The sequence below is a fragment of the Cherax quadricarinatus genome, chromosome 67 (assembly GCF_038502225.1).
Source record: "Cherax quadricarinatus isolate ZL_2023a chromosome 67, ASM3850222v1, whole genome shotgun sequence".
NCBI lineage: Eukaryota > Metazoa > Arthropoda > Malacostraca > Decapoda > Parastacidae > Cherax > Cherax quadricarinatus.
Genome location: NC_091358.1, coordinates 7,028,458 through 7,055,640, shown reverse-complemented (window position 1 = coordinate 7,055,640; position 27,183 = coordinate 7,028,458). Strand labels below are relative to the sequence as shown.

The 27,183-nt window shown below is 46.1% G+C and overlaps 1 protein-coding gene across 2 annotated transcripts in view; it reads right to left on the bottom strand.

Moving 5' to 3' along the window:
- Positions 1-26,113, bottom strand: part of LOC128699701 (uncharacterized oxidoreductase dhs-27-like) — a 92,106-nt gene extending 65,993 nt beyond the window's left edge. The window contains exon 1 of one of the 2 annotated variants that reach the window (XM_070099381.1): positions 25,972-26,113. In XM_070099381.1, the coding sequence (XP_069955482.1) occupies positions 25,972-26,079 (108 nt within the window). In that variant the 5' untranslated portion in view covers positions 26,080-26,113. Of the gene's footprint in view, positions 1-4,629; positions 4,722-25,971 lie in introns of those variants that run through there. The other variant, XM_053792447.2, reaches the window with a different exon arrangement.
- Positions 26,114-27,183: the final 1,070 nt, after the last annotated feature.

Sequence of the window (27,183 nt, the reverse complement as noted above, 5' to 3'; positions counted from 1 at the left end):
GTAAGAAATACACGTTGGAAGTCTTGGAGGTGTATAATTAAGAGAGTTGAGAAGCCCAGGGACCTTGCCCTGTCCAGTCTAACCTAGCGGGAACTGAGAGTGGGACCTGTGGCCTACGGCTCACATGTAACGGGTTTCATGACGTCATAGCTAGTAAGAGAGCCTATCGATAAAGTAGCCGGATTATCTAAGTATATTACACAAGTACACAGTAACACTACTAACATCACCACTTGTTCTAACAGAACTAAAATCCATAGAGCGGCTAACAAAAAGCGTACTAATGCACTGTCTAATAGACATGCCTCTCAGTGTAATCCATAGGCAAGTCATGATCCAACATAGAGGATCTTTCCCAACTCAACTGGTTTTCGGTTGCAGGGGAAAATACCAGGTTAGGACGTACTTTGAGGTGGTTCAGGTGCCAGAGGTACAACCATCTCAGCGCCTGATGTCAGTTTAAGGAAATATATAGCATCTGTGACGGGTATCGCCTGACCAAGGACTGCTTGAGTAAACTGAAGAGAGGCGAAGCTACGGGACCTCGATGTCCGAACTGCGACAAGAAGTATCATGTGGAAAAAGACACTTATGTACAGTTCAGGACATTTTTTTAAGGAAACGTTTGCCACGAGTGGCTTCATCAGTCCTAATACAGAGATAACTAAGAAAATGTATATATAGTGACAGGAGTCAGGTGATGTGTCGCGTGGGTGGTAGTAGTAGTAGTAGTGGTAGTAGTAGTAGTAGTAATAGTAGTAGTGGTATTAATTGTGGAGAGACGGGTTGGGTTAGAGAAGTACTTGTAGACATGTTACGGCAGTCTCCAGAATGGGTAATATCCTTCTGATTAGCAATTTTAAGATAATGTAACTACCGGACTTTTGACGGATAGTTCTTTGTATTAGGACTGAAGAAGTCACTCGTGGCGAAACGTTTCCTTTAATAAATGTCCTGAACTGTACATAAGTGTCTTTTTGGCACATCTTGTCAGTATCACCAGACCATTTTTCAAGAAGCATCATGCCTAGAACCTGCACTGCCCGGAGAGGCTGCGCCGTGACAAGGCAGCATGGAAAAACCCCGGTTCTTCTTGACTCGCCGGTACTCTCCCGGCCCGGGTCTTTTCCAGATGGTGACTCGGCCTTGGCTCCCTGTCTTGGGAGTGTCTGAGACCTATGTCTGCTATGGGAGGAAGTATAGGTACCTTATCTTCTGGGACCAACTGTCCCCAGGCCTAGCCACATTCCCCTCCCTCATGGGGCTCGTAGGGAAAAGCTATGTAGGCCTCTGGTCTGCCATCTTCCCCGCCCCAGAGGGGGCTCGTGGGAAGGGTAGTCTAGTGAGCTGCAGGTGGTAGCAAGCTCTGGCTTTGGCACCTTCCCCGCCCTACGAGGGATCGTGGAAATGGTGCCTCCAAACCCTGGTTGTCCAGCCTCCAACATCAAGTAGATCCATCACTACCGAGCAACAGCCTCCTCCAAAGTAACACGTGAGTCATTCTCAATAAAGTTAATAGATTTTTTGTCTTCATATCAAGGAATATAATTAATAGGAGATCTCGGGTTATGCTTCAAGTTTATGTATCATTGTTAAGACCTTATTATGATAAATTAGACACATGTGCAACTCTTGGGTATCTTTATTGAGGAAACGTTTCGCCACACAGTGGCTTCATCAGTCCATACAAAGGAGAATCTTGAAGAACAGGAGGAGAATGAGGTAATCAGTCCCTCAACCTTGAGTCGATGTGGTCAGTCCATCAATCTTGAATAGAATACGGCATACGTGCTGAGAAGGAGCTTATAAACCGTTGGCAGGAGAGGTGCAGAAGTCCTGCCAACGGTTTATAAGCTCCTTCTCAGCACGTATGCCGTATTCTATTCAAGATTGATGGACTGACCACATCGACTCAAGGTTGAGGGACTGATTACCTCATTCTCCTCCTGTTCTTCAAGATTCTCCTTTGTATGGACTGATGAAGCCACTGTGTGGCGAAACGTTTCCTCAATAAAGATACCCAAGAGTTGCACATGTGTCTAATTTATCAACGTGTCGGTTCTCTGAATTATTCATCTACACTTCACTTAATCTCTGGAGGCCCTCCAGCTGGCGGAGGCCCCTGGGCTACAGCCCCTAAATTCCAAGCCTTAATCCAGCCTTGATTCTGTGTTGGACACGTGTTTTATAGTCGTCACGGCTGCAGGCGTTCTGGTGCTCCCGGATCCTATTATCAAGAGATCTTGCTGTTTTTCCTACTTACATCTTGTCACATCCTTCACATAGCATTGTTTATACTCCTGTGCTAGTGATGGTCGCTTTTGTGCTATTGATACCAAGTTAAACGGCAGTCGAAGAGTTGATGGCTATTTCCACATTTTTATTTTGTTATTTGTGATGGAAAAGTGAGATGCCAAGTCGCTGACCGGCAGAACGAGTCAGTGACATAGCAACTAGCTCCCAGAATGCGCGCCGCACGATTCCGGCAATCACGCACGAAATGTTGGGGGCGCATGGAATGAGCTGAACGAGTGATGCATGTGCATTTTTACTGGAGGAACTTCAGACTGGAAATTCTACTGTAAGCTCTTAAGGGGAAGGCAATTGTATGTCTGGTGTCATTTCCTCTGTATTTCTTCTCCCACTATGAAACCAGGACTGAAAGAGGAGTACTTACAGACTTCTTTCTAAGAACTTGTAGAATAATTTCCTTGAGTCCCCTTCACAAATGTTACGCTGCTCACACTCCAACAGTACGTCAAAGTATAAAACCTATTTGTCTCCACTCGTGTGTGTGTGTGTGTGTGTGTGTGTATACACACACACACACACACACACACACTGTTACAAAAAACGCGATTTCTAATAAGCATAGAGATCTCCAGTGAATACTAGAAAGCACTGCCCTTCTAGCATCCAGCCTGTTACTGGGTTTTCGTGACAAGTAGTCAGTATCCTGGTCCAATTATCCATTAGAATTCAATAATAATTATTAGTGCTTCAGGATTACAACTGGTAGGCTACTAACTAAAGAAATATAATTTAATAAATTTATTAACAATCAAGATGTCTAGGAGTATATTATCAAATTAAAATTAATAAATCAATTTAAACAAATTAATAATAATCACTTCTCTCGTGTACAGTAGTATTGTGCTGATGGCACATATCACATTTATACGTCTTAAGTACCGTCTGGTACATTAACATTTAATAAGATATTACAATTATGTACAAGTAAGTTTGTGTGTGTGTGTGTGTGTGTGTAAGTGCTCTAAGTAGTTCGCTATGTCTCATGACTCGACTAGACTTAAACAAGTGACTGACAAAGTCCTCACACTAACTAACTTCTTGACCACCTGGCAATCAGAACAGCTTGCTTGAACAATAAAACGACTGCTAAGCCGAATAGCAATATAACAAGCAACTGCGACACAGAATCAGGATCAAGGAGATAATATAACACTAAGTAGGGACCATCAGCAGATCCTCCACAAAAGTCACAAAACTCCCATACTACTGAATCTAAGTTCAGCATAAAAAAATCCCCGACTGTGACAGTACACAGATACCAGTACAAATTAGGTCAGAAGCTACAGTTCAGGACCTGAGTTGTTCAGAGTGTCTATGCGACACACAACCTCAGTACAACGTCGAAAATCACTAAGTCTAGACAATTTTCTGTGAACAGAGTTCCACAGAACCTACAACAATAAAGCGACAGAGACGATCTTCCAACAAGGGCCAATAAGGGAGAGTTAGGCACGTCTTGTCTGGATTACGTCCAACCACCAAGAGAGTCTAGCCCAGACTGACTACTCCAGGCGAGGTGTGAACACCCCCCCTCCCTCGATCACATGATAGCTCCGTGGACAGCTGTTGCCCAGCAACACAGAAGCCGTCAGAGTAACGAGCAACGAGCAATAATTACAGTAGTTAGACAATCAAGACTTGAACTATGAACACTGAATAATATATATAAATGTTACATCCTACCTAACAATATAACAAAGTCAAATAATAATATAAAGCAATATATTTATGATTTAGCTATTATCGCAGATATAAGCAATATAAAATTATATGAAAATGTAATATACATTATATACATTGTGACCCATTCAGGGGTCGCAACACACACACACACACACACACATATATATATATATATATATATATATATATATATATATATATATATATATATATATATATATATATATATATATATATATATATATATATATATATATATATTATATTGTAAACACTGGTTGATTCTAAGCAATAACCTAGAATAAGACAGAAACTCCTTAAACACCTCTATTGGAGGTTCAGATACATAGAACTTACGCTATGTAGCTTAGAAATGTTAGATAAAAGGACGCAAGTGCAACTAATGCGACATTTTATTTCGGCAATGTTTCGCCCTTACCTAGCATTGTCTGTAATCCTACTAACATTATTGCAAGTTAGATATGCAAAATGCACTGAGTGACCTTAAGTTTTGTGACATGCAAGTCAGACGACTTAAGTAGGGTGTGTAAATGGCACTAAGTTAACTCTCTCTCTCTCCAGTTCATATTAAGCGCCTGTCCTGGTCAAGATCAATGTTACGAGATCACTTACCTGTGCTGGCTACGTGAGAGATGCTCACTGCCGGGAGATGAGGAGATGAAGTCTCCCGTCCACCGTGGATGCTGGCCTCACCCTCACTACCCACCTTCCTTCAACTTTAAGTGACTCTCACCCCCCCCTCACACCCCTCCCCCCCCAAAAAAACCCTCCTCTCCCCTCCACACACACACCTCACGCACCCCTTCCACTTCAACTTTTTAACCCACACCCTCACAACTTGATTATAACTCACCCGAAATTCCCACCTCAAGTTTCTTCCCCTTTTTTTACATTTTTATCATCGTTTCTTTCTTTCTCCCTTCGCTATTCTTACTATACACTGCAGGCAATGTAGTTATTTTCACGCCGAATCATCCAGGAATGTGTTTTTATTGCCCTTAGCCACCTGATCAAGGGGCAGGTATTGCGAAAGGGCAACTCCTGCTGGCTGAGAAATGCAATCTTGTCTATAAATATACATTTGTTAGCGAGTTGTATTGTCAGGTTGACTTGAAACTTTGAGACAGAGAAGGTAGGTCACGAGAGGTTAAGTATATAATGATGATGATAGTGTAAATAACAAGAGTACTAACAGCAGCGGTAGTAGTAATAGTAATAAGCAGCAGTAGTAGTAATAGTAGTAGTAGTAGGAGTAGTAGTAGTATTAGTAATAGTAGTAGTAATAGCAGTAGTAAGAGTAGTAGCGGTAATAGCAGTAGTAATAGTATTAGTAACAGCAGTAGTAGCAGTAATATCAGTAGTGGTGGTAGTAATAGTGTAAGAATTAGAAGTAATAGTAGTAGCAATAGTATTAGTAGTAACAATAGCAGTAGTAATAATAGCAATATAGTAGTAGTAGTAATAACAGTACTAGCAGCAAAAGTAGTAATCAAATAATTAAAATATATCTCCAAAATCTAATATAAAATCTACTAATTAACACTGAAATACAGTATAGAGTCGCAAGACACCAACACAGTGTTGCGAGAAACACCACAGAATGTATTATACACCGCCAGAGATGTATTTCTCTCAAGGAACTGACTTTAAAACCCCCTCCTTTATGGATCAAAATATCCTTGAATGCTGGTTAAAAGGTAACATAAAGCCTTAAAGGTCAGGTCAGGTAAGATTGGTCAGGGAAAAGGACAGGTGTGTCCTGGCACGGCTTTTGGTCATCTGTCAGAGGCTTTCAGCTGGCTTACCATTCCACCCCTTAAATTTTGTAATAGGCTTAATGACCCTAGTGTGGTCAAATAGGCTTTACAACCCCATTAAGCAAACGCAATTAATAATCATTTTGCGACGTGCTTACCTCTCGTGTATGTGGTTACCTAAGTACATATATATTTTTTCATCGTGGATAAAGTGCTTTTTTACAGATTACAACACTATATCTGGTTACTTACAGAGTGAGCTCACTTATTAAGCTCCTCTGTACAGAGTTTTGGATAACGTGATTGAAAAAGTGTATCCGAAAATTGTCTGCTGGTTACCTGACCATCACAAAGTCTGCAGCACAGTGTCTGCTGGTTGCCTGACCATCACACAGCCTCCAACACAGTGTCTGCTGGTTACCTGACCATCACACAGCCTCCAACACAGTGTCTGCTGGTTACCTGACCATCACACAGCCTCCAACACAGTGTCTGCTGGTTACCTGACCATCACACAGCCTCCAACAGTGTCTGCTGGTTACCTGACCATCACACAGCCTCCAACACAGTGTCTGCTGGTTACCTGACCATCACAGTCTACACTAGTGTCTGCTGGTTACCTGACCATCACACAGCCTCCAACACAGTGTCTGCTGGTTACCTGACCATCACACAGCCTCCAACACAGTGTCTGCTGGTTACCTGACCATCACACAGCCTCCAACACAGTGTCTGCTGGCTACCTGACCATCACACAGCCTCCAACACAGTGTCTGCTGGTTACCTGACCATCACAGCCTCCAATACAGTGTCTGCTGGTTACCTGACCATCACACAGCCTCCAACACAGTGTCTACTGGTTACCTGACCATCACACAGCCTCCAACACAGTGTCTGCTGGTTACCTGACCATCACACAGTCTGCCTAGAGTGCCAACACAAAACAATTCATATCTAGGTTAAGGTGAAGTCTATAAGTGCCACCTGAAGTGCCTTCAGGAGGCACTGGGAGGGAGGTGACCAGGCCAATCTAGGTCAGTCTCCCCCACCTCTCTGAAGAGCGTCCACAGTACGAGGGTCATTCAGATACAGTGGACCCCCGCATAACGATTACCTCCGAATGCGACCAATTATGTAAGTGTATTTATGTAAGTGCGTTTGTACGTGTATGTTTGGGGGTCTGAAATGGACTAATCTACTTCACAATATTTCTTATGGGAACAAATTCGGTCAGTACTGGCACCTGAACATACTTCTGGAGTGAAAAAATATCGTTAACCGGGGGTCCACTTTATTTCTGACTTGAAACTCCGGGCAAATGAGTGGGTTTAGCGCTTAGTTTTGATTATAATAATAATCATGGCAAGTGAGCTCTAAAATCTTACGCTTTTATGATTTCGTGAATCGCGAGAGGTCATTAAACCGAACTTAACCTGCTGACCCACCGAACAAGGTCACTCTGATGCCTTAAATGGGTTTCAAAGTTCATTTTCATGTACATACACTGATATACACTTCTCGGTGTATATACACTGAGAGACATACACTTCTCGGTGTATATACACTGAGAGACATACACTTCTCGGTGTATATACACTGAGAGACATACACTTCTCGGTGTATATACACTGAGAGACATACACTTCTCGGTGTATATACACTGAGAGACATACACATCTCGGTGTATATACACTGAGAGACATACATTTCTCGGTGTATATACACTGAGAGACATACACTTCTCGGTGTATATACACTGAGAGACATACACTTCTCGGTGTATATACACTGAGAGACATACACTTCTCGGTGTATATACACTGAGAGACATACACTTCTCGGTGTATATACACTGAGAGACATACTCTTCTCGGTGTATATACACTGAGAGACATACACTTCTCGGTGTATATACACTGAGAGACATACACTTCTCGGTGTATATACACTGAGAGACATACACTTCTCGGTGTATATACACTGAGAGACATATACTTCTCGGTGTATATACACTGAGAGACATACACTTCTCGGTGTATATACACTGAGAGACATACACTTCTCGGTGTATATACACTGAGGGACATACACTTCTCGGTGTATATACACTGAGAGACATACACTTCTCGGTGTATATACACTGAGAAACATACACTTCTCGGTGTATATAACCTGGTTATTGTTAATAATAGATTGTGGCTCGGTTATTGTTTACAAAACCTACAGACTATTGATTGTCCAGAATCCATAAGTAGGAGAGAAACATTATCTTCAGGTAGGCCCCAGGTAGACGACGTTTCGCTCAAGTCAAACAATAGTGAAGTAATAATAATAGTAAATAACATCAACAACAGAAACAACAGCAACAGAAACAACGGCAACAGAAACAACAGCAACAGAAACAACAGCAACAGAAACAGCAACAGAAACAGCAGCAACAGAAACAACAGCAACAGAAACAACAACAGAAGCAACAGCAACAGAAACAACGGCAACAGAAACAACGGCAACAGAAACAACAGCAACAGAAACAACAGCAACAGAAACAGCAACAGAAACAACAGCAACATAAATAACAGCAACAGAAACAACAGCAACAGAAACAACAGCAACAGAAACAACAGCAACAGAAACAGCAACAGAAACAGCAGCAACAGAAACAACAGCAACAGAAACAACAACAACAGAAGCAACAGCAACAGAAACAACGGCAACAGAAACAACGGCAACAGAAACAACAGCAACATAAACAACAGCAACAGAAACAGCAACAGAAACAACAGCAACATAAATAACAGCAACAGAAACAACAGCAACAGAAACAACAGCAACAGAAACAACAGCAACAGAAACAGCAATAGAAACAACAGCAACAGAAACAACAGAAACAACAGCAACAGAAACAACGGCAACAGAAACAACGGCAACAGAAACAACAGCAACAGAAACAACAGCAACAGAAACAGCAACAGAAACAACAGCAACATAAATAACAGCAACAGAAGCAACAACAGCAACAGAAACAACAGCAACAGAAACAACAGCAACAGAAACAACAGCAACAGAAAGCCGCAACAGAAACAGCAGCAACAGAAACAACATCAACAACGGCAACAAAAACAGAAACAATAGCAATAGAAACAACAGTAACAAAAACAACAGAAACAACAACAGTAGCAACAATAAAAAAATCATTCACTTTGTTTTTGTGTTGTATTTACAGGATGGGTGAGACGTATGTGTGTGTCTCCTTACACCTGTTGTCCCTAGTCACCTAACATTAAGTAGGTACCTTGGTACTTGTTGTGGGTAAGATAAGACAGATGATTTTGTTCGGATTTTTAACCTCGGAGGGTTAGCCACCCAAGATAACCCCAGAAAATCAGTGTGTCCATTGTGGTCCTTCAGTCTTGTCCCCCAGGATGCTACCCACACCAGTGTACTAACATCCAGGTACCTACTTAATTGGTGAATGGGGACAGCAGGTGTAAGGTGACTAACACCCAGGTACCTACTTACTGCTAGGTGAATGGGGACAACAGGTGTACGGAAACACGCCCAATGTTTCCACCCCTGCCGGGGATCAAACCACGGACACCCAGTGTGTGAGGCGATAGCGTTGTCAACCAGGCCACGGGACGTCCTAATAGCTGACAATGACTGAGGTTGGACAGCAACTCACAGTAGGAAAAATTAACACACGTAATCTTCCACGGTAGGAAATGGCCTGGATATTTCGGTCTTACTCGGAGACCTTCTTCTGGTCGAGGACTTTTTAAACACATTCTTTATAAATCATTAATTTATCATCAACTTAGAACATATAGAATGTGTAAAACATATTTTTTTAAAGTATTCTGTTGAGAGTTTGAATGTTTATCCATCAATGTTTATAATGTTTATATTATAGATGTTACATGAGCCCCTCACCGATGTTTTTAATATAAACATTTATGTAAACGTCGTGTTTTTTATTTATATCAACATCGTTTATTTATTTATTTATTTATTATCACACCGGCCGATTCCCACCAAGGCAGGGTGGCCCGAAAAAGAAAAACTTTCACCATCATTCACTCCATCACTGTCTTGCCAGAAGGGTGCTTTACACTACAGTTTTTAAACTGCAACATTAACACCCCTCCTTCAGAGTGCAGGCACTGTACTTCCCATCTCCAGGACTCAAGTCCGGCCTGCCGGTTTCCCTGAATCCCTTCATAAATGTTACTTTGCTCACACTCCAACAGCACGTCAAGTATTAAAAACCATTTGTCTCCATTCACTCCTATCAAACACGCTCACGCATGCCTGCTGGAAGTCCAAGCCCCTCGCACACAAAACCTCCTTTACCCCCTCCCTCCAACCCTTCCTAGGCCGACCCCTACCCCGCCTTCCTTCCACTACAGACTGATACACTCTTGAAGTCATTCTGTTTCGCTCCATTCTCTCTACATGTCCGAACCACCTCAACAACCCTTCCTCAGCCCTCTGGACAACAGTTTTGGTAATCCCGCACCTCCTCCTAACTTCCAAACTACGAATTCTCTGCATTATATTCACACCACACATTGCCCTCAGACATGACATCTCCACTGCCTCCAGCCTTCTCCTCGCTGCAACATTCATCACCCACGCTTCACACCCATATAAGAGCGTTGGTAAAACTATACTCTCATACATTCCCCTCTTTGCCTCCAAGGACAAAGTTCTTTGTCTCCACAGACTCCTAAGTGCACCACTCACTCTTTTTCCCTCATCAATTCTATGATTCACCTCATCTTTCATAGACCCATCCGCTGACACGTCCACTCCCAAATATCTGAATACGTTCACCTCCTCCATACTCTCTCCCTCCAATCTGATATTCAATCTTTCATCACCTAATCTTTTTGTTATCCTCATAACCTTACTCTTTCCTGTATTCACCTTTAATTTTCTTCTTTTGCACACCCTACCAAATTCATCCACCAATCTCTGCAACTTCTCTTCAGAATCTCCCAAGAGCACAGTGTCATCAGCAAAGAGCAGCTGTGACAACTCCCACTTTGTGTGTGATTCTTTATCTTTTAACTCCACGCCTCTTGCCAAGACCCTCGCATTTACTTCTCTTACAACCCCATCTATAAATATATTAAACAACCACGGTGACATCACACATCCTTGTCTAAGGCCTACTTTTACTGGGAAAAAATTTCCCTCTTTCCTACATACTCTAACTTGAGCCTCACTATCCTCGTAAAAACTCTTCACTGCTTTCAGTAACCTACCTCCTACACCATACACTTGCAACATCTGCCACATTGCCCCCCTATCCACCCTGTCATACGCCTTTTCCAAATCCATAAATGCCACAAAGACCTCTTTAGCCTTATCTAAATACTGTTCACTTATATGTTTCACTGTAAACACCTGGTCCACACACCCCCTACCTTTCCTAAAGCCTCCTTGTCCATCTGCTATCCTATTCTCCGTCTTACTCTTAATTCTTTCAATTATAACTCTACCATACACTTTACCAGGTACACTCAACAGACTTATCCCCCTATAATTTTTGCACTCTCTTTTATCACCTTTGCCTTTATACAAAGGAACTATGCATGCTCTCTGCCAATCCCTAGGTACCTTACCCTCTTCCATACATTTATTAAATAATTGCACCAACCACTCCAAAACTATATCCCCACCTGCTTTTAACATTTCTATCTTTATCCCATCAATCCCGGCTGCCTTACCCCCTTTCATTTTACCTACTGCCTCACGAACTTTCCCCACACTCACAACTGGCTCTTCCTCACTCCTATATAAACTGTTTATTGTTAGTTATTATTAGTAGTAGTAGCAGCACCAGTAGTAGTAGTAGTAGTAGACCAGTAGCACACAGCAGCAGCAGCCAGCCAGCAGTGCAGCAGCAGCAGCAGCAGCAGCATGCAGCAGTAGCAGCAGCAGCAGCACCAGCAGCAGCAGCAGCACCAGCAGCAGAGCAGACAGCAGCAGCAGAGCAACAGCAGCAGCAGCAGCAACCAGCAGCAGCCCAGCAGTAGCAGCACCAGCAGCAGCAGCAGCAGCAGCAGCAGACAGCAGCAGAGCAGTAGCACCAGCAGCAGAGCAGCACCAGCAGCAGCAGCAGCAGCAGCAGCAGCAGCAGCACCAGCAGCAGCAGTAGCACACCAGCAGCAGCAGTAGCACACAGGCAGCAGCAGCAGCAAATGCAGTACCACCAGCAGCAGCACTACCAGCAGCAGCAGCAGCAGCAGCAGCGGCAGCAGCAGTAGCGGCAGCAGCAGTAGCAGCGGCAGCAGCAGCAGTAGCAGCAGCAGTAGCACCAGCAGCAGCAGCAGCAGCAGCCAGCAGCAGCAGCCAGCAGCAGCAGCAGCAGCAGCAGTAGCAGCAGCAGCAGTCAGCAGCAGCAGCAGCAGCATGCAGTAGCAGCAGCAGGCACCAGCAAGAGCAGCAGCAGCAACCAGAGGCAGCAGCAGCAGCAGCAGCACCAGCAGCAGCAGCAGCAACCAGTAGAGCAGCAGCACAGCACCGTAGCAGCAGTAGCAGCACAGCCAGCAGCAGCAGCAGCAACCAGCAGAGTAGCAGCAGCAGCAACCAGCAGCAGCAGCAGCAGCAGCAGCAGCAGCAAGCCAGCAGCAGCAGCAGCAGCACCAGCAGCAGCAGCAGCACAGCAGCACAGCAGAGCAGCACCAGCATAGCAGCAGCACAGCAGCAGCAGCAGCAGCAGCAGCAGCAGACAACCAGCAGCAGCAGCAGAGCACCAGCAGCAGCAGCAGCCAGCAGCAGCAGCAGCAACCAGCAGCAGCAGCAGCAGCAGCAGCAGCAGCAGCAGCAACCAGCAGCAGTGAGCAACCAGCAGCAGCAGCAGCAGCAACCAGCAGCAGCAGCAGCACAGCAGCAGCACAGCAGCAGCAGTAGCAGCACCAGCAGCAGGCAGCAGCACCAGCAGCAGCAGCAGTAGCACGTAGCAACCAGCAGCAGCAGCACCAGCAGCAGCAGCAGCAACCAGCAGCAGCAGCAGCAGCAACCAGCAGCAGTGAGCAGCAGCAGCAGCAGCACCAGCAGCAGCAGCACACAGCAGTCCAGCAGTGCAGCAGCAGCAGCAGCAGTGAGCAGCACAGCCAGCAGCAGCAGCAGCAGCCAGCAGCAGCAGCAGCAGCAACCAGCAGCAGTAGCAGCAACCAGCAGCAGCAGCAGCAGCAGCAGCAGCAGCAGCAGCAGCAGAGCAACCAGCAGCAGCAGCAGCAGCCAACAGCAGCAGCATGCAGCAGCAGCAGCAGCAGCAGCAGCAGTAGCAGTGCAGCAGCAACCAGCAGCAGCAGCAGCAGCAGCAGCAGCAGAGGCAGCAGTAGCAGCAGCATAGCAGCAGCAGTAGCAGCCACAGCAGCAGCAGCAGCAACAGCAGCAGAGCAGCCAGATACCAGCAGCAGCAGCAGTGCAGCAGCACAGCAGCACCAGCGAGCAGCAGCAGCAGAGCAGCAGCCAGCAGCAGAGCAGCAGCCAGCACAGCAGCAGCAGCAGCAGTAAGCCAGCACAGCAGCAGCAGCACAGCAGCCAGCAGTAGCAGCAAAGCACAGCAGCAGCAGCAGCAGCAACCAGCAGCAGCAGTAGCAGCACCAGCAGCAGCAGCAGCAGCAGCCTGCAGCAGTAGCAGCACCAGCAGCAGCAGTAGCAGCAGCAGCAGACAGCAGCAGTAGCACCAGCACAGCAGCAGCAGCACCAGCAGCAGCAGCAGCAGCCAGCAGCAGCAGCAGCACCAGCAGTGCAGCAGACCGAGCAGCCAGCAGTAGCAGCCAGCAGCAGCAGCAGTAGCAGCAGCAGCAGCAGCAGCAGCAGCAGCAGCACCAGCAGCCAGCAGTAGCAGCACCAGCAGCAGCAGCAGCACAGCAGCAACCAGCAGTAGACAGTAGCAGCCAGCAGTAGCAGTATAGCACATAGCAGCAGCCAGAACACAGCAGCACCAGTAGCAGCACCAGCAGCAGTAGTAGCAGCACCAGCAGTAGCAGCAGTGCACCAGCAGCACAGACAGCAGTAGCAGCACCAGCAGAGTGCAGCAGCACCAGCAGCAGACAGCACCGCAGTAGCAGACCACAGCAGCAGCAGCAGCAACAGCAGCAGCAGTAGCAGCCAACCAGCAGCAGCAGCAGCAGCAGTCAGCAGCAGCAGCACGCACAGCAGTAGCAGCAGCCAACAGCAGTAGCAGTAGTAGCACAGCAGTGCAGCAGGCAGCACCAGTAGTAGCAGCACATAGCAGCAGTAGTAGCAGCCAGCAGTAGTAGCAGCAGCAGCCAGTAGCATAGCAGTAGTAGTAGCAGACCACAGCAGCAGCAGCATAGCAGACCAGCAGCAGCACAGCAGCAGCAGCAGCAGCACCAGCAGCAGTAGCAGCACCTAGCAGTAGCACTAGCAGCACCACCTGCTAGCAGTACATAGCAGCACCAGCAGTAGCAGTAGACATGCAGTAGCTAGCACCAGTGCAGTAGCAGCACCAGAGTAGCAGTAGCAGCAGCAGTCAGTAGCAGTAGCAGAGCCAGCAGTAGCAGAGCACAGCAGTAGCAGCAGCAACAGCCAGCAGCAGCAACCAGCAGCAGAGTAGCAACAGCAGTGCAGCAGCAGTACAGCAGCCAGTAAGCAGCCAAGCAGTAGCAACCAGCAGCAGCAGCAGCTAGCAGCAGTAGCAGGCCACCACAGTAGCAGCAGTAGCACCAGCAGCAGTAGCAGTGCACAAGCAGCAGCAGTGCAGCAGCACAGCAGCAGCAGCCAGCAGTAGCACCAGTAGCAGCACCAGCAGTAGCAGCAGTAGTACCAGAGCAGCACCAGCAGTAGACAGGCCAGAGCAGCAGCAGCAGCAGTGCAGTACCAAGCAGCACCAGCAGCAGCAGTGCAGCACCAGCAGCAGTAGCAGCAGCAGCACCAGCAGTAGCACCAAGCAGTGCAGCACAGCCAGCAGCAGTATAGCAGCAGAGCGCAGCAGCAGCACAGCAGCAGCAGCACAGCAGCAGCAGCAGCACAGCCAGCAGCGCAGCAGCATCAGCACAGCAGTAACAGCAGTGCAGAGCAGAGCAGCCCAGCAGCAGCACAGCACAGCAGTACAGCAGCAGCAGCAAGTAGCAGCAGCAGCACCAGCACAGCAGCAGTACCAGCAGCAGCAGCAGCAGCAGCCAGTAGCAGCAGCACCAGCAGGCAGCAGCAGCAGCAGTAGCAGACCAGTAGCAGCAGCACCAGCAGCAGAGCAGCAGCCAGCAGCAGCAGCCAGCAGCAGCAGCAGCACCGTGCAGCAGCAGTAGCAGCAGCCAGCAGTATAGCACCAGCACAGCACCAGTAGTAGCAGCACCAGCAGCACCAGCAGTAGCAGTAGCAGCAGCACCACAGCAGCACCAGCACAGCAGTACAGTAGCAGCACCAGCAGCAGCACAGCAGTACAGCAGCAGCACCAGTGCAGCAGCAGCAGTACAGCACAGTGCACAGTAGCACAGCAGCAGCAGCAGCCAGCAGCAGCAGCAGTAGCTAGCCAGCAATAGCCACAGTAGCAGTAGCACCAGCAGTAGAACAGCACCAGCCAGTGAAAACAGCACCAGTAGTAGTAGCCCACTAGTAAGTAGTGAGCACAGTAGCAGTAGTAGTAGCACCAGCAGTAGCACCAGTAGCAGCAGCAACAGCCAGTAGCAGTAGCAGCACTCCAGCATTAGTAGCAGCAGCACAGTAGCAGCACCAGCAGCAGCAATAGCACACCAGCAGCAGTGCTGCCAGTAGTAGTAGTGCAGTAGCAGTAGCACTTCACCTCAGTAGTACAGCACTAGCAGTACAGCACCAGCAGCAGCAGCCAGTGACCAGCAGTAGTTGACAGCACCAGTAGAAGTAGCACTAGTAGTAGCACCAGTAGTAGTAGTAGTAGTAGTAGTAGCACCAGTAGTAGTAATAGCACTAGTAGTAGTAGCACTAGTAGTAGTAGTAGTAGTAGTAGCACCAGTAGTAGTAGTAGTAGTGCTAGTAGTAAGATAAAAGGTAAATCTTACAACTTTTGAGAGGGACCTGCCTTGTATGGGCCAGTAGGCCTCCTGCAGTGCTCCTCCATATTCAGTGTTCTTGTGATAACATTCAATATACACATATCTACTTACTGCGTGTTTCTTAATTATTCTTATCCCTGTAATATTGTAGTATCCGGTTAAAGAGGTCTACTTTAAGACCTCCTTAACCGGAATACCGATATACTAAGCTTTGGGAACTATCAGAGTATTAGGGGTATATGATAAATTAGACACATGTGGAGTTTTTGGGTACCTTAAATCCATTGGTTATGACTTTATAGCCATAATTTTTAAAGGGGTGGAAGGGTAAGCCAGCGGAAGGCCTCGGTCAGGTGATCAAAAATTCCCGCTGCGGGCCATTATATGACTAAGACCCGCGTCAGGAAACACTTGTCCTGTTTCCTGACGAACTTTACCTAGGGTATCTTTATTGACGAAGGAAATGACAAGAGATAGATGAACAAACAGTGTATGAAACACTGTTCTAGAAGACGCTGGACATATACCTAAAGTCACTACCTGACCAGCCGGCAGTAACAGTCTGAGTGATCAGGCCCTGATCAACCACGAGGCCTGGTCACGGACCGGGCCGCTGGGGCATTGACCCTGAAGCCCCCCTCCAGAGATGGGAGTTTTGTACTTCGGTCTCCAATTGAGGCCCTCTTCAGCGGATAGAACATAGTGGTGATTCGTCGTCATGAAACAAGTGTATGAATGGGTGTCACCTAACGCGAACGTTTGTCAACTGATGACCCATAAACTGTTTTAACATCCGTAGGTGTGAAGCCTCACTGAACAAACCAAAGGATAACTGTAAGTCTGGTAAGATGACTGGGAGAGCACCGGATGCGGGCTGTTTACAAATGTTATGGGTGAAGCTGGTGGAGTGGAATCTTAAGATGGCAGACACCTGCCATAACTGGATCCTAGCAGACACCTGCCATAACTGGATCCTAGTAGACACCTGCCATGCCTGGGTACTAGCAGACACCTGCCATAACTGGATCCTAGCAGACACCTGCCATAACTGGATCCTAGTAGACACCTGCCATGCCTGGGTACTAGCAGACACCTGCCATAACTGGATCCTAGCAGACACCTGCCATAACTGGATCCTAGTAGACACCTGCCATGCCTGGGTACTAGCAGACACCTGCCATAACTGGATCCTAGCAGACACCTGCCATAACTGGATCCTAGTAGACACCTGCCATGCCTGCGTACTAGCAGACACCTGCCATAACTGGATCCTAGCAGACACCTGCCATGCCTGGGTACTAGCAGACACCTGCCATAACTGGGTACTAGCAGACACCTGCCATAACTGGGTACTAACAGACATTTGCCATAACTGGATCCTAGCAGACATCTGCCATGCCTGGGTACTAGCAGACACCTGCCATAGCTGGATCCTAGCAGACACCTGCCATAACTAGATCCTAGCAGACACCTGCCATAACTGGATACTAGCAGACACCTGCCATAACTGGATCCTAGCAGACACCTTCCATAACTGGATACTAGCAGACACCTACCATAACTGGATCCTAGCAGACACCTGCCATAACTGGATCCTAGCAGACACCTGCCATAACTGGATCCTAGCAGACACCTGCCATAACTGGATCCTAGCAGACACCTGCCATAACTGGATCCTAGCAGACACCTGCCATAACTGGATCCTAGCAGACACCTGCCATAACTGGATACTAGCAGACACCTACCATAACTGGATCCTAGCAGACACCTGCCATAACTGGATCCTAGCAGACACCTGCCATAACTGGATCCTAGCAGACACCTGCCATAACTGGATCCTAGCAGACACCTGCCATAACTGGATCCTAGCAGACACCTGCCATAACTGGATCCTAGCAGACACCTGCCATAACTGGATCCTAGCAGACACCTGCCATAACTGGATCCTAGCAGACACTAGCCATAACTGGATACTAGCAGACACCTGCCATAACTGGATCCTAGCAGACACTTGCCATAACTGGATCCTAGCAGACACTTGTCATAACTGGATACTAGCAGACACTTGCCATAACTGGATCCTAGCAGACACTTGCCATAACTGGATCCTAGCAGACACCTGCCGTAACTGGATCCTAGCAGACACTTGCCATAACTGGATCCTAGCAAACACTTGCCATAACTGGATCCTAGCAGACACTTGCCATAACTGGATACTAGCAGACACCTGCCATAACTGGATCCTAGCAGACACCTGCCATAACTGGATCCTAGCAGACACTTGCCATAACTGGATCCTAGCAGACACCTGCCATAACTGGATCCTAGCAGACACTTGCCATAACTGGATACTAGCAGACACTTGCCATAACTGGATCCTAGCAGACACTTGCCATAACTGGATACTAGCAGACACCTGCCATAACTGGATCCTAGCAGACACCTGCCATAACTGGATCCTAGCAGACACTTGCCATAACTGGATCCTAGCAGACACTTGCCATAACTGGATCCTAGCAGACACCTGCCATAACTGGATCCTAGCAGACACCTGCCATAACTGGATCCTAGCAGACACCTGCCATAACTGGATCCTAGCAGACACCTGCCATAACTGGATACTAGCAGACACCTGCCATAACTGGATCCTAGCAGACACCTGCCATAACTGGATCCTAGCAGACACCTGCCATAACTGGATCCTAGCAGACACCTGCCATAACTGGATACTAGCAGACACCTGCCATAACTGGATCCTAGCAGACACTTGCCATAACTGGATCCTATCAGACACCTGCCATAACTGGATCCTAGCAGACACCTTCCATAACTGGATCGTAGCAGACACCTGCCATAACTGGATCCTAGCAGACACTTGCCATAACTGGATCCTAGCAGACACCTGCCATAACTGGATACTAGCAGACACCTGCCATAACTGGATCCTAGCAGACACCTGCCATAACTGGATCCTAGCAGACACCTGCCATAACTGGATCCTAGCAGACACCTGCCATAACTGGGTCCTAGCAGACACCTGCCATAACTGGATCCTAGCAGACACCTGCCATAACTGGATACTAGCAGACACCTGCCATAACTGGATACTAGCAGACACTTGCCATAACTGGATCCTAGCAGACACCTGCCATAACTGGATCCTAGCAGACACCTTCCATAACTGGATCCTAGCAGACACCTGCCATAACTGGATACTAGCAGACACCTGCCTTAACTGGATCGTAGCAGACACCTGCCATAACTGGATCCTAGCAGACACTTGCCATAACTGGATCCTAGCAGACACCTGCCATAACTGGGTCCTAGCAGACACCTGCCATAACTGGATCCTAGCAGACACCTGCCATAACTGGATACTAGCAGACACCTGCCATAACTGGATCCTAGCAGACACCATTATAATGATTAATAATCTTTATTTCTGCACGTATATGATATATCTTATACTGACCATAGTTGACATCAGTGACATACTATATAGAAAGTCCCTTGTTATGCTAAGCATTTTGGGCAAATTAGGTTAATCTTGTCCCCAGGATGCAACCAGCACCAGTCCACTAACACCCAGTTACCTATTTTACTAGTAGGTGAACAGGGTTAGCAGGTGTCTTAGGGAGACACGTCCTAATGTTGTCACCATTACAGGGGATCGAACCCCGGACCTCAGTGTGAGAGCTGAGGGAGCTACCAGTTTCCTTGCTACCATCGTTCCTCCAGCGACCCCCACGACGTGTTTTTTAAACTATTTATGTAATGAAGGAAGCAGAACAACCACTGTGAAAAAATAGTGAACTTACAAGTGCTTTCGTGATTTTTCACATTATCAAGGAACTGTAAAAAATCAGCAGAAGGCATATAAGGGCGAGATTCCACCTCGCGGTCAACATACAACACCACTTGACCCTTGTGTTGTTTGGTGACCGCGAGGTGTAATCTCGTCCTTATATGCTTTTTGGTGATCCTTTAATTTTACAGGTCCTTGATAATGTCAGAATTCACGAAAGCACTTGGAAGTTCACAGTGGGTGTTCTGTGTATTGTGATATCACCTGTTTACTGTGAACTTATTGCATAATGAATGATGCTACGCCATGGCGGGAGTTGCCAGGAAAACGAGGAACAGAGACGACCTTTATTTCCACGTCTCACCCATTACTGGTCTTTATCAAGACAAGATTTGTTGGGATATTTGTACCCGGGGTAGGGAACGTTAGCCTCCCAAGATAATCCGGGGTAAGAAGGGTTAACAACCCAAGATAATCCGGGGTAAGAAGGGTTAACAACCCAAGATAATCCGGGGTAGGGAGGGTTAGCCACCCAGGTTAAACCAAGAGAGTTATTGCGTCATCGAGGACCGTCTGTCTTATTTCCATTGTGATCCTTCAATCTTGCACCAGGATGCCACTCACACCATAATCGATTAACATCCAGGTACCTACTTACTGCTAGGTGAACGGGGACAGCAGGTTTAAGGTTGCTAACACCCAGGTACCTACTGCTAAGTAAACAGGGGCCGCAGGTGTAAGGAAAAATACCCAATATTTCCACCCATGCTGGGGATTGAACCACGGACACTCATTGTGTGAGGCGATAGCGTTGCCAACCGAGCCACGGGGTTTAGCAAATTACTGTCATATTACCATTGTCTCCGTCATTAGAACACAGCCGTGGCCAAACACGTTCATAAACAGCCGGAAGAGATGTGTTACCATCTGGGTAGACGCAATTATTCGTAACCTGATGATCATAATGTGTATTTCTTAATACACATGATCATGCAAGACAGTTGCTTCATTTCTCAACAAACTCTGATTATAAGAATGTGTGTACCGTCACGCCGTCTAACTTGTGTTCTCACAAATTTGACACGACAGTCAAATTGATACTTTCCTTTAGTGGTAATGGCGTTTACACACGCCAGTACGACAATGCTCAACCATCCTACCAATGATAAGTTCTCCCAGACATGTTGCACTGCGGTAATTTCTGCAACGTTCTAACTCAAGACTAAAGTATTAGCTCTAAGTTAGAGAAGGTAATTTTGTAGCTTTCCATATGCAGGAATTATTTTAAGACGAGGTTACCGTAATTCAGTATTCTACAGTGGTTGTCAACGAGGTCTTGCTGGGAGTGTAGCTGGGTCCCACTGCCCATCTAGACCAACTTGCGAGTATTTTCGTGAATATCGAATTCAGGAATGTGTTGTGATCATTTAGTTTCGGGGTCCTGGTTCCTCTGTCTCCTGGAATCCACTTGGAGGGTATTCCAGGGGGCAACGCCCCTGGTTGTTAGGTAAAAATGCATATATGTCGGTAATTCTACCTTTATTACTAATTTCGGGTTGTCATACAAGGGTGAACATCTTATAAAATATGTTAATCTGGCCAAGATCAAGCACTCTGTGAGAAGATACGAGATAAAATGGAAGTCTAGACTGGCCATTCGTTGTTTCATTCTCCTCATATCATTCAGCTTGTCCTCGAGCACTGCGTCCAAGTAATGCTATCTAGAAGGTCTCAAGGCACGATGCTGTACGTAAGGTGGGTAGTGGTTAACCTACCTCGTAGTAAGAATGTTAATCTATAGATTACTTGCTGGGATGATTTCGCATGTGGGTGAATTAAGGATGTGTTTTCAGAGTTGGTGTTTAGGAAGTGATGGTATCAAGAACGCAACTGATGAATTGTTATTGGAGGCGATGTATTGACATTCGTGGCGAGCCCAGGCTTACCACATCTTCCTGTCCCTTATGAGGCACGGCCTATGTACAAGGTTCAAACGGGGTTCACGTGTCTAAGGTTTGGCCAGAGAACCTCCCTATAATTTCACTTGACATGTACATACTCCACGAGTATTGGACTGATGAGTGTGCCATGGCCTGTCCCCGTGTCATCACCTGCTCAAGATGTAATAGAAGGCACTAGTTGGTGCCTGCCAGTGTGCCATCGTCTAAGACGCAAATGTTTAGTTCACTAGTCAGTCTCGGTGACTTTCCTAACCACTAAGTACAATAGACATAAGGCGAGTGTGTGTGTACTCACCCACCTAATTGTGCTCACCTAATTGTGGTTGCAAGGGTCGAGACTCAGCTCTTGGCCCCGCCTCCTCACTGATCGCTACTAGATCCTCTCTCTCTCTCTCTGCTCCCTGAGCATTGTCATACCTCGTCTCAAAGCTCTGTATGGTTTCTGCCTCCACTACGTCACTTTCTAGGCTATTCCACTTCCTGACGACTATGACTGAAGAAATACTTCCTAACTTCCCTGTGACTCATCTGAATCTTCAGCTTCCAATTGTGACCCCTTGTTTCTGTGTCCCCTCTCTGGAACACCCTGTCTCTGTCCACCTTATCTATTCCACGCAGTATCTTGTATGTACTTATCATGTCTCCCCTGACCCATCTGTCCTCCAGTGTCGTCAGTCCGATTTCCTTCAACCTTTCATCGAAGGACATTCCCCTGAGCTCTGGAACTGCCCTTGTTGCAAACCTTTGTACCTTCTCTTACTTCTTGACGTGATTGACCAGGTGTGGGTTCCAAACTGGTGCTGCATACTCCAGTATGGGCCTGACGTACACAGTGTACAGTGTCGTGAACGATTCCTTATTAAGGTATCGGAACGCTATTCTCAGGTTTGCCAGGCGCCCATATGCTGCAGCAATTATCTGGTTGATGTGTGCTTCCAGAGACATGCTCGGTGTTATGCTCACCCCAAGATCTTCCTCCTTGTGTGTGTGTGTGTGTGTGTGTGTGTGTGTGTGTGTGTGTGTGTGTGCGCGCGCATGAATGTGTGTAATCACTTGTGGTTGCGTGGTTGACTGCTCCCGGCCCCGCCTCTTCACTGGTAGCCACTACGTCCCCACTCTTCCTGCTCTAAGACCTTTATCGTACCTCTTCTTGAAGCTATGGATCCTGCCTCCACTACTTCACTCTACAGACTGTTCCAGTGTGTGTGTGTGTGTGTGTGTGTGTGTGTGTGTGTGTGTGTGTGTGTGTGTGTGTGTGTGTACTCACCTATACGTGGTATACATACATTGTCCTATAAAAACAAAACAGATCACAAACAAACGGCTTGGTTGCCCATGGCTAACCAGCACCATTCTGAAATCCACTGACAAGAAACACCAATATGAAAAGCAATATAGACAGGGCTTAATACACAAAGATACTCTTAAACACTATTCATCAGCTCTCACCAAAGTAATAAAAAAAGCCAAACAACTATACTACTCCAGTAGATTCACAGACACTAGAGGAGATATAAAAAAGACCTGGAAAACACTCTCTCAGATTCTAGGGACCCACAAACTGAGAAAAAGCAAGAATATTGTCCTAACTAAACCTAATGAAACACCACTACATCCCACTGACACAGCTAACAAGATAAACAACTTCTCAAACATAGGATCTAATCTCGCCAGTAAAATCCCACATACCAATGCCCATGCCGGGGACTACCTAGATGGAAATTTCCCTAATTCCTTCTATCTTGCACCAACTGAGCCCACGGAAGTCATTGAGATCATAAAGTCACTTAAAAATAACTTGGGGAATCTGTCTCATGTCCCACCATTACTGTACAAGCGAGCGGCCCATGTCCTTTCGCATGCTATTTCATTACTTTTTAACAAGTCAATAGAGACTAGCACCTTCCCGAAACTACTCAAGATGGCAAGGGTTACACCAATACATAAAGGTGGTGACCCTACAGACTTAAACAACTATAGGCCAATATCTAACTTACCATTGCTATCCAAAATCTTTGAGAAACTCGTGCACAGGAGACTGTATTCATTTATAACGGCTCAAAACATACTCAACCCCTGCCAGTTTGGATTCAGGAAAAATAAAAGCACTAATGATGCAATCATAAAAATGCTAGATCTGCTTTACACAGCATTGGAAAATAAGGAATATCCACTAGGAATTTTTATTGACCTAAGAAAAGCTTTTGACACAGTAAACCACGAAATCCTACTCCACAAACTTGATCACTACGGTATAAGAGGCCATGCGCTTGCTTATTTCAAATCTTACATTACTAATAGGTATCAGTACGTCACCATTAAAGACACAGCATCAGCAACACGGCCACTTGATACTGGAGTTCCGCAGGGAAGTGTCCTTGGTCCCCTGCTCTTCCTCATATACATCAATGACCTTCCAAACGTATCCCAACACCTGAAACCCATTCTCTTTGCTGATGACACGACTTATGTCATCTCTCACCCTAATCTTGCCACCCTCAACACCATTGTGAATGAGGAGCTGATTAAAATATCGACTTGGATGACAGCCAATAAACTTACGCTTAACACTGACAAAACTTACTATATTATGTTTGGTAGCAGAGCAGGAGATGCACAAATTAACATTAAGATTGACAACACTCTAATTACCAGAAATAATGGGGGAAAATTCCTAGGCTTATACCTTGACAACAACCTGAATTTCAGCACCCATATCCAGCATATAGCCAAAAAAGTATCCAAAACGGTTGGGATCCTCTCCAAGATACGATACTACGTGCCGCAAAATGCCCTTCTCACACTATACCACTCACTTATTTATCCATACCTCACCTATGCTATTTGTGCTTGGGGATCAACTGCAGCAACACACCTAAAGCCAATAATAACCCAACAAAAAGCTGCAGTAAGAATAATCACTAAATCCCATCCCTGGCAACACACCCCCCCCACTCTTCATAGATCTAAACTTACTCCCAGTTCAGTACATCCACACTTACTACTGTGCAATCTATATCTACAGGGCCTTAAACTCTAATATCAACCTTGACCTAAAACGCTTTCTTGATAGTTGTGACAGAACCCACAGGCATAACACCAGACACAAACATCTCTACGACATTCCCCGTGTCCGACTAAACCTTTACAAAAATTCAATGTATGTCAAAGGCCCTAAAATCTGGAATACCCTACCTGAGAACTCTAGAACTGCAGACACATTCATCACCTTCAAAACTACCATTAGAAAACATCTTATCTCCCTAATACACCCCGTCAACTAACTACACGAATACCACCTGGTGGTTCACACTTACACTCGCTCACTCATTTGACCATAAACAGAAATATTAATCTCAGTCTTAAAATAATGAATCCTGTGATACTCCAATACTGAAACTATGTACTGTGCCAAAACAAAAGCATTCACATTGCTAAACTCACAAACTAGTATTTAGTCACTTAGCCATAATACCAACTTACCTCATAATTTGTAATATTTTACAATTTAGAATAAAACTAAGTATGCCCGAAATGCCTAGCCATGCTAAGCGTTCTAGTAGTACACTCTGTAATGCCTAGCCATGCTAAGCGTTCTAGTGGTACACTCTGTAATGCCTAGCCATGCTAAGCGTTCTAGTGGTACACTCTGTAATGCCTAGCCATGCTAAGCGTTCTAGTGGTACACTCTGTAATGCCTAGCCATGCTAAGCGTTCTAGTGGTACACTCTGTAATGCCTAGCCATGCTAAGCGTTCTAGTGGTACACTCTGTAATGCCTAGCCATGCTAAGCGTTCTAGTAGTACACTCTGTAATGCCTAGCCATGCTAAGCGTTCTAGTGGTACACTCTGTAATGCCTAGCCATGCTAAGCGTTCTAGTGGTACACTCTGTAATGCCTAGCCATGCTAAGCGTTCTAGTGGTACACTCTGTAATCACAATTTTACTACATGTAAACCAAACAATAACCAAATTTCTGTAAACTCAGCATTGTAATCCTTATAGAGAATAAACTTTGAATTTGAATTTGAATTTGAATACATGAAGGAGGCTCTCGGGGGTCAACTCCCCTTCCGCCCGGTCCATGTCCAGGCCTTGTGGTGGATCAGGACCTGATCAACTAGGTTGGGTCGATTCACAGCTCCTGACTCCGCCTCTTCACTGGTGTGTGTGTGTGTGTGTGTGTGTGTGTGTGTGTGTGTGTGTGTGTGTGTGTGTGATCCCTAACTTTTACAAACACAAATAAAAATAACGTATATCTTTTCTGCAGTATACAGGTAATATATTTTATATATAATAAAACAGTGTTAGTCACAAAAGAAAGGTACTAAGATGGTGTGCCTTTCTGGCACTAGTCAGACAGGTGGCATATTAAACACCAGCTGAGAGTAAACAAAGATGGCAGGCAGAAGCCTTCCTACCTTACTCCGGGGCAGCCAGCGAGGGTATGAATGATGGTGTGTGGGCATCACCCTGCCCAGCATGCCCAGAGTCACCTCCTTACAACCTTCCACCATTGCTGGGTACATCACGACCACGTTTCTACTTAGAGCGAAACGTTGCCACAATAAAAACGTGCTCTCCACCTCTCTGTATTATTGGCGTCTTAGTCGTTTACTTCTCAGTCTACCTGGAGGGTGTTGCGGGGGTCAAAACCCCCGCGGCCCGGTCCATGATCAGGCCTCGCAGTTTATCATGGTCTGATCAACCAGACTGTTAGTGCCTGCCGCAGGCAAACCAACGTACGAATCACAGCCCGGCTGTACTGTATACTATTATTATTACGACGCTATAAACCCCGTGAAGGCTCGATCCTCCCTCTGGCAAAAGCTGTAATGTCACTGTCCATTCCGGCTGTTTAAAACAATACATGGCTCTTCCTATTATGATTACCATCAAACACAGTTAGGTTTATCAGTGTAAATTTTAAAAGGCTTTCATTCTGGTGGCCTGGTGGCTAAAGCTCTCGCTTCACACGGTGAGGATCCGGGTTCGATCCCCAGCCAGGGTAGAAACATTGGGCGTGTTTACACCTGTTGTCTTTATTCGTCCATCAGTGAAATAGGTACCTGGGTGTTAGTGGACTGGTGTGGGTCGCATCCTGGGACACTGACATGCTTTCTATATAGTAGTATGTCATTGATGTCAGCTATGGTCTGTATACTTTGTACATGTACTTGTAGTAAATAAAGATATTATATTATTATTATTGTCAGGGGGTAGCTCTAAACCCGTGGGGATTACAACAGCGCCCTGGGGGATGGGAAAGAATGGACGGTAAAGAGGTTTTTATCTGATGAATGTAGATTAAATTCTTTACGACAGGGTTTCAGTAGCATCGAATCCCCTTAACGGGAAGAGATTAGGCAATTTCCTCAAAGTTAAACACACACTCTCTCATCCCACAATATGTTCCGGTATTTGGTGTTTAACCCGGGCTTCAACCTGGGGAATCCCACACACTGCAAGTTCCTCTTATGAACGGATAAATCGAGGCCGGAAATAGTGAACGAACACAATTGGACCGCCCAGACGGGTGAAATTTCAGTAATATAAATACTTCGTCAACCTGTCTCGTGTAGATATAAATTTAATTGTTGGGAAATAAATTCAGGGGGAAGGAAGGAGCCATA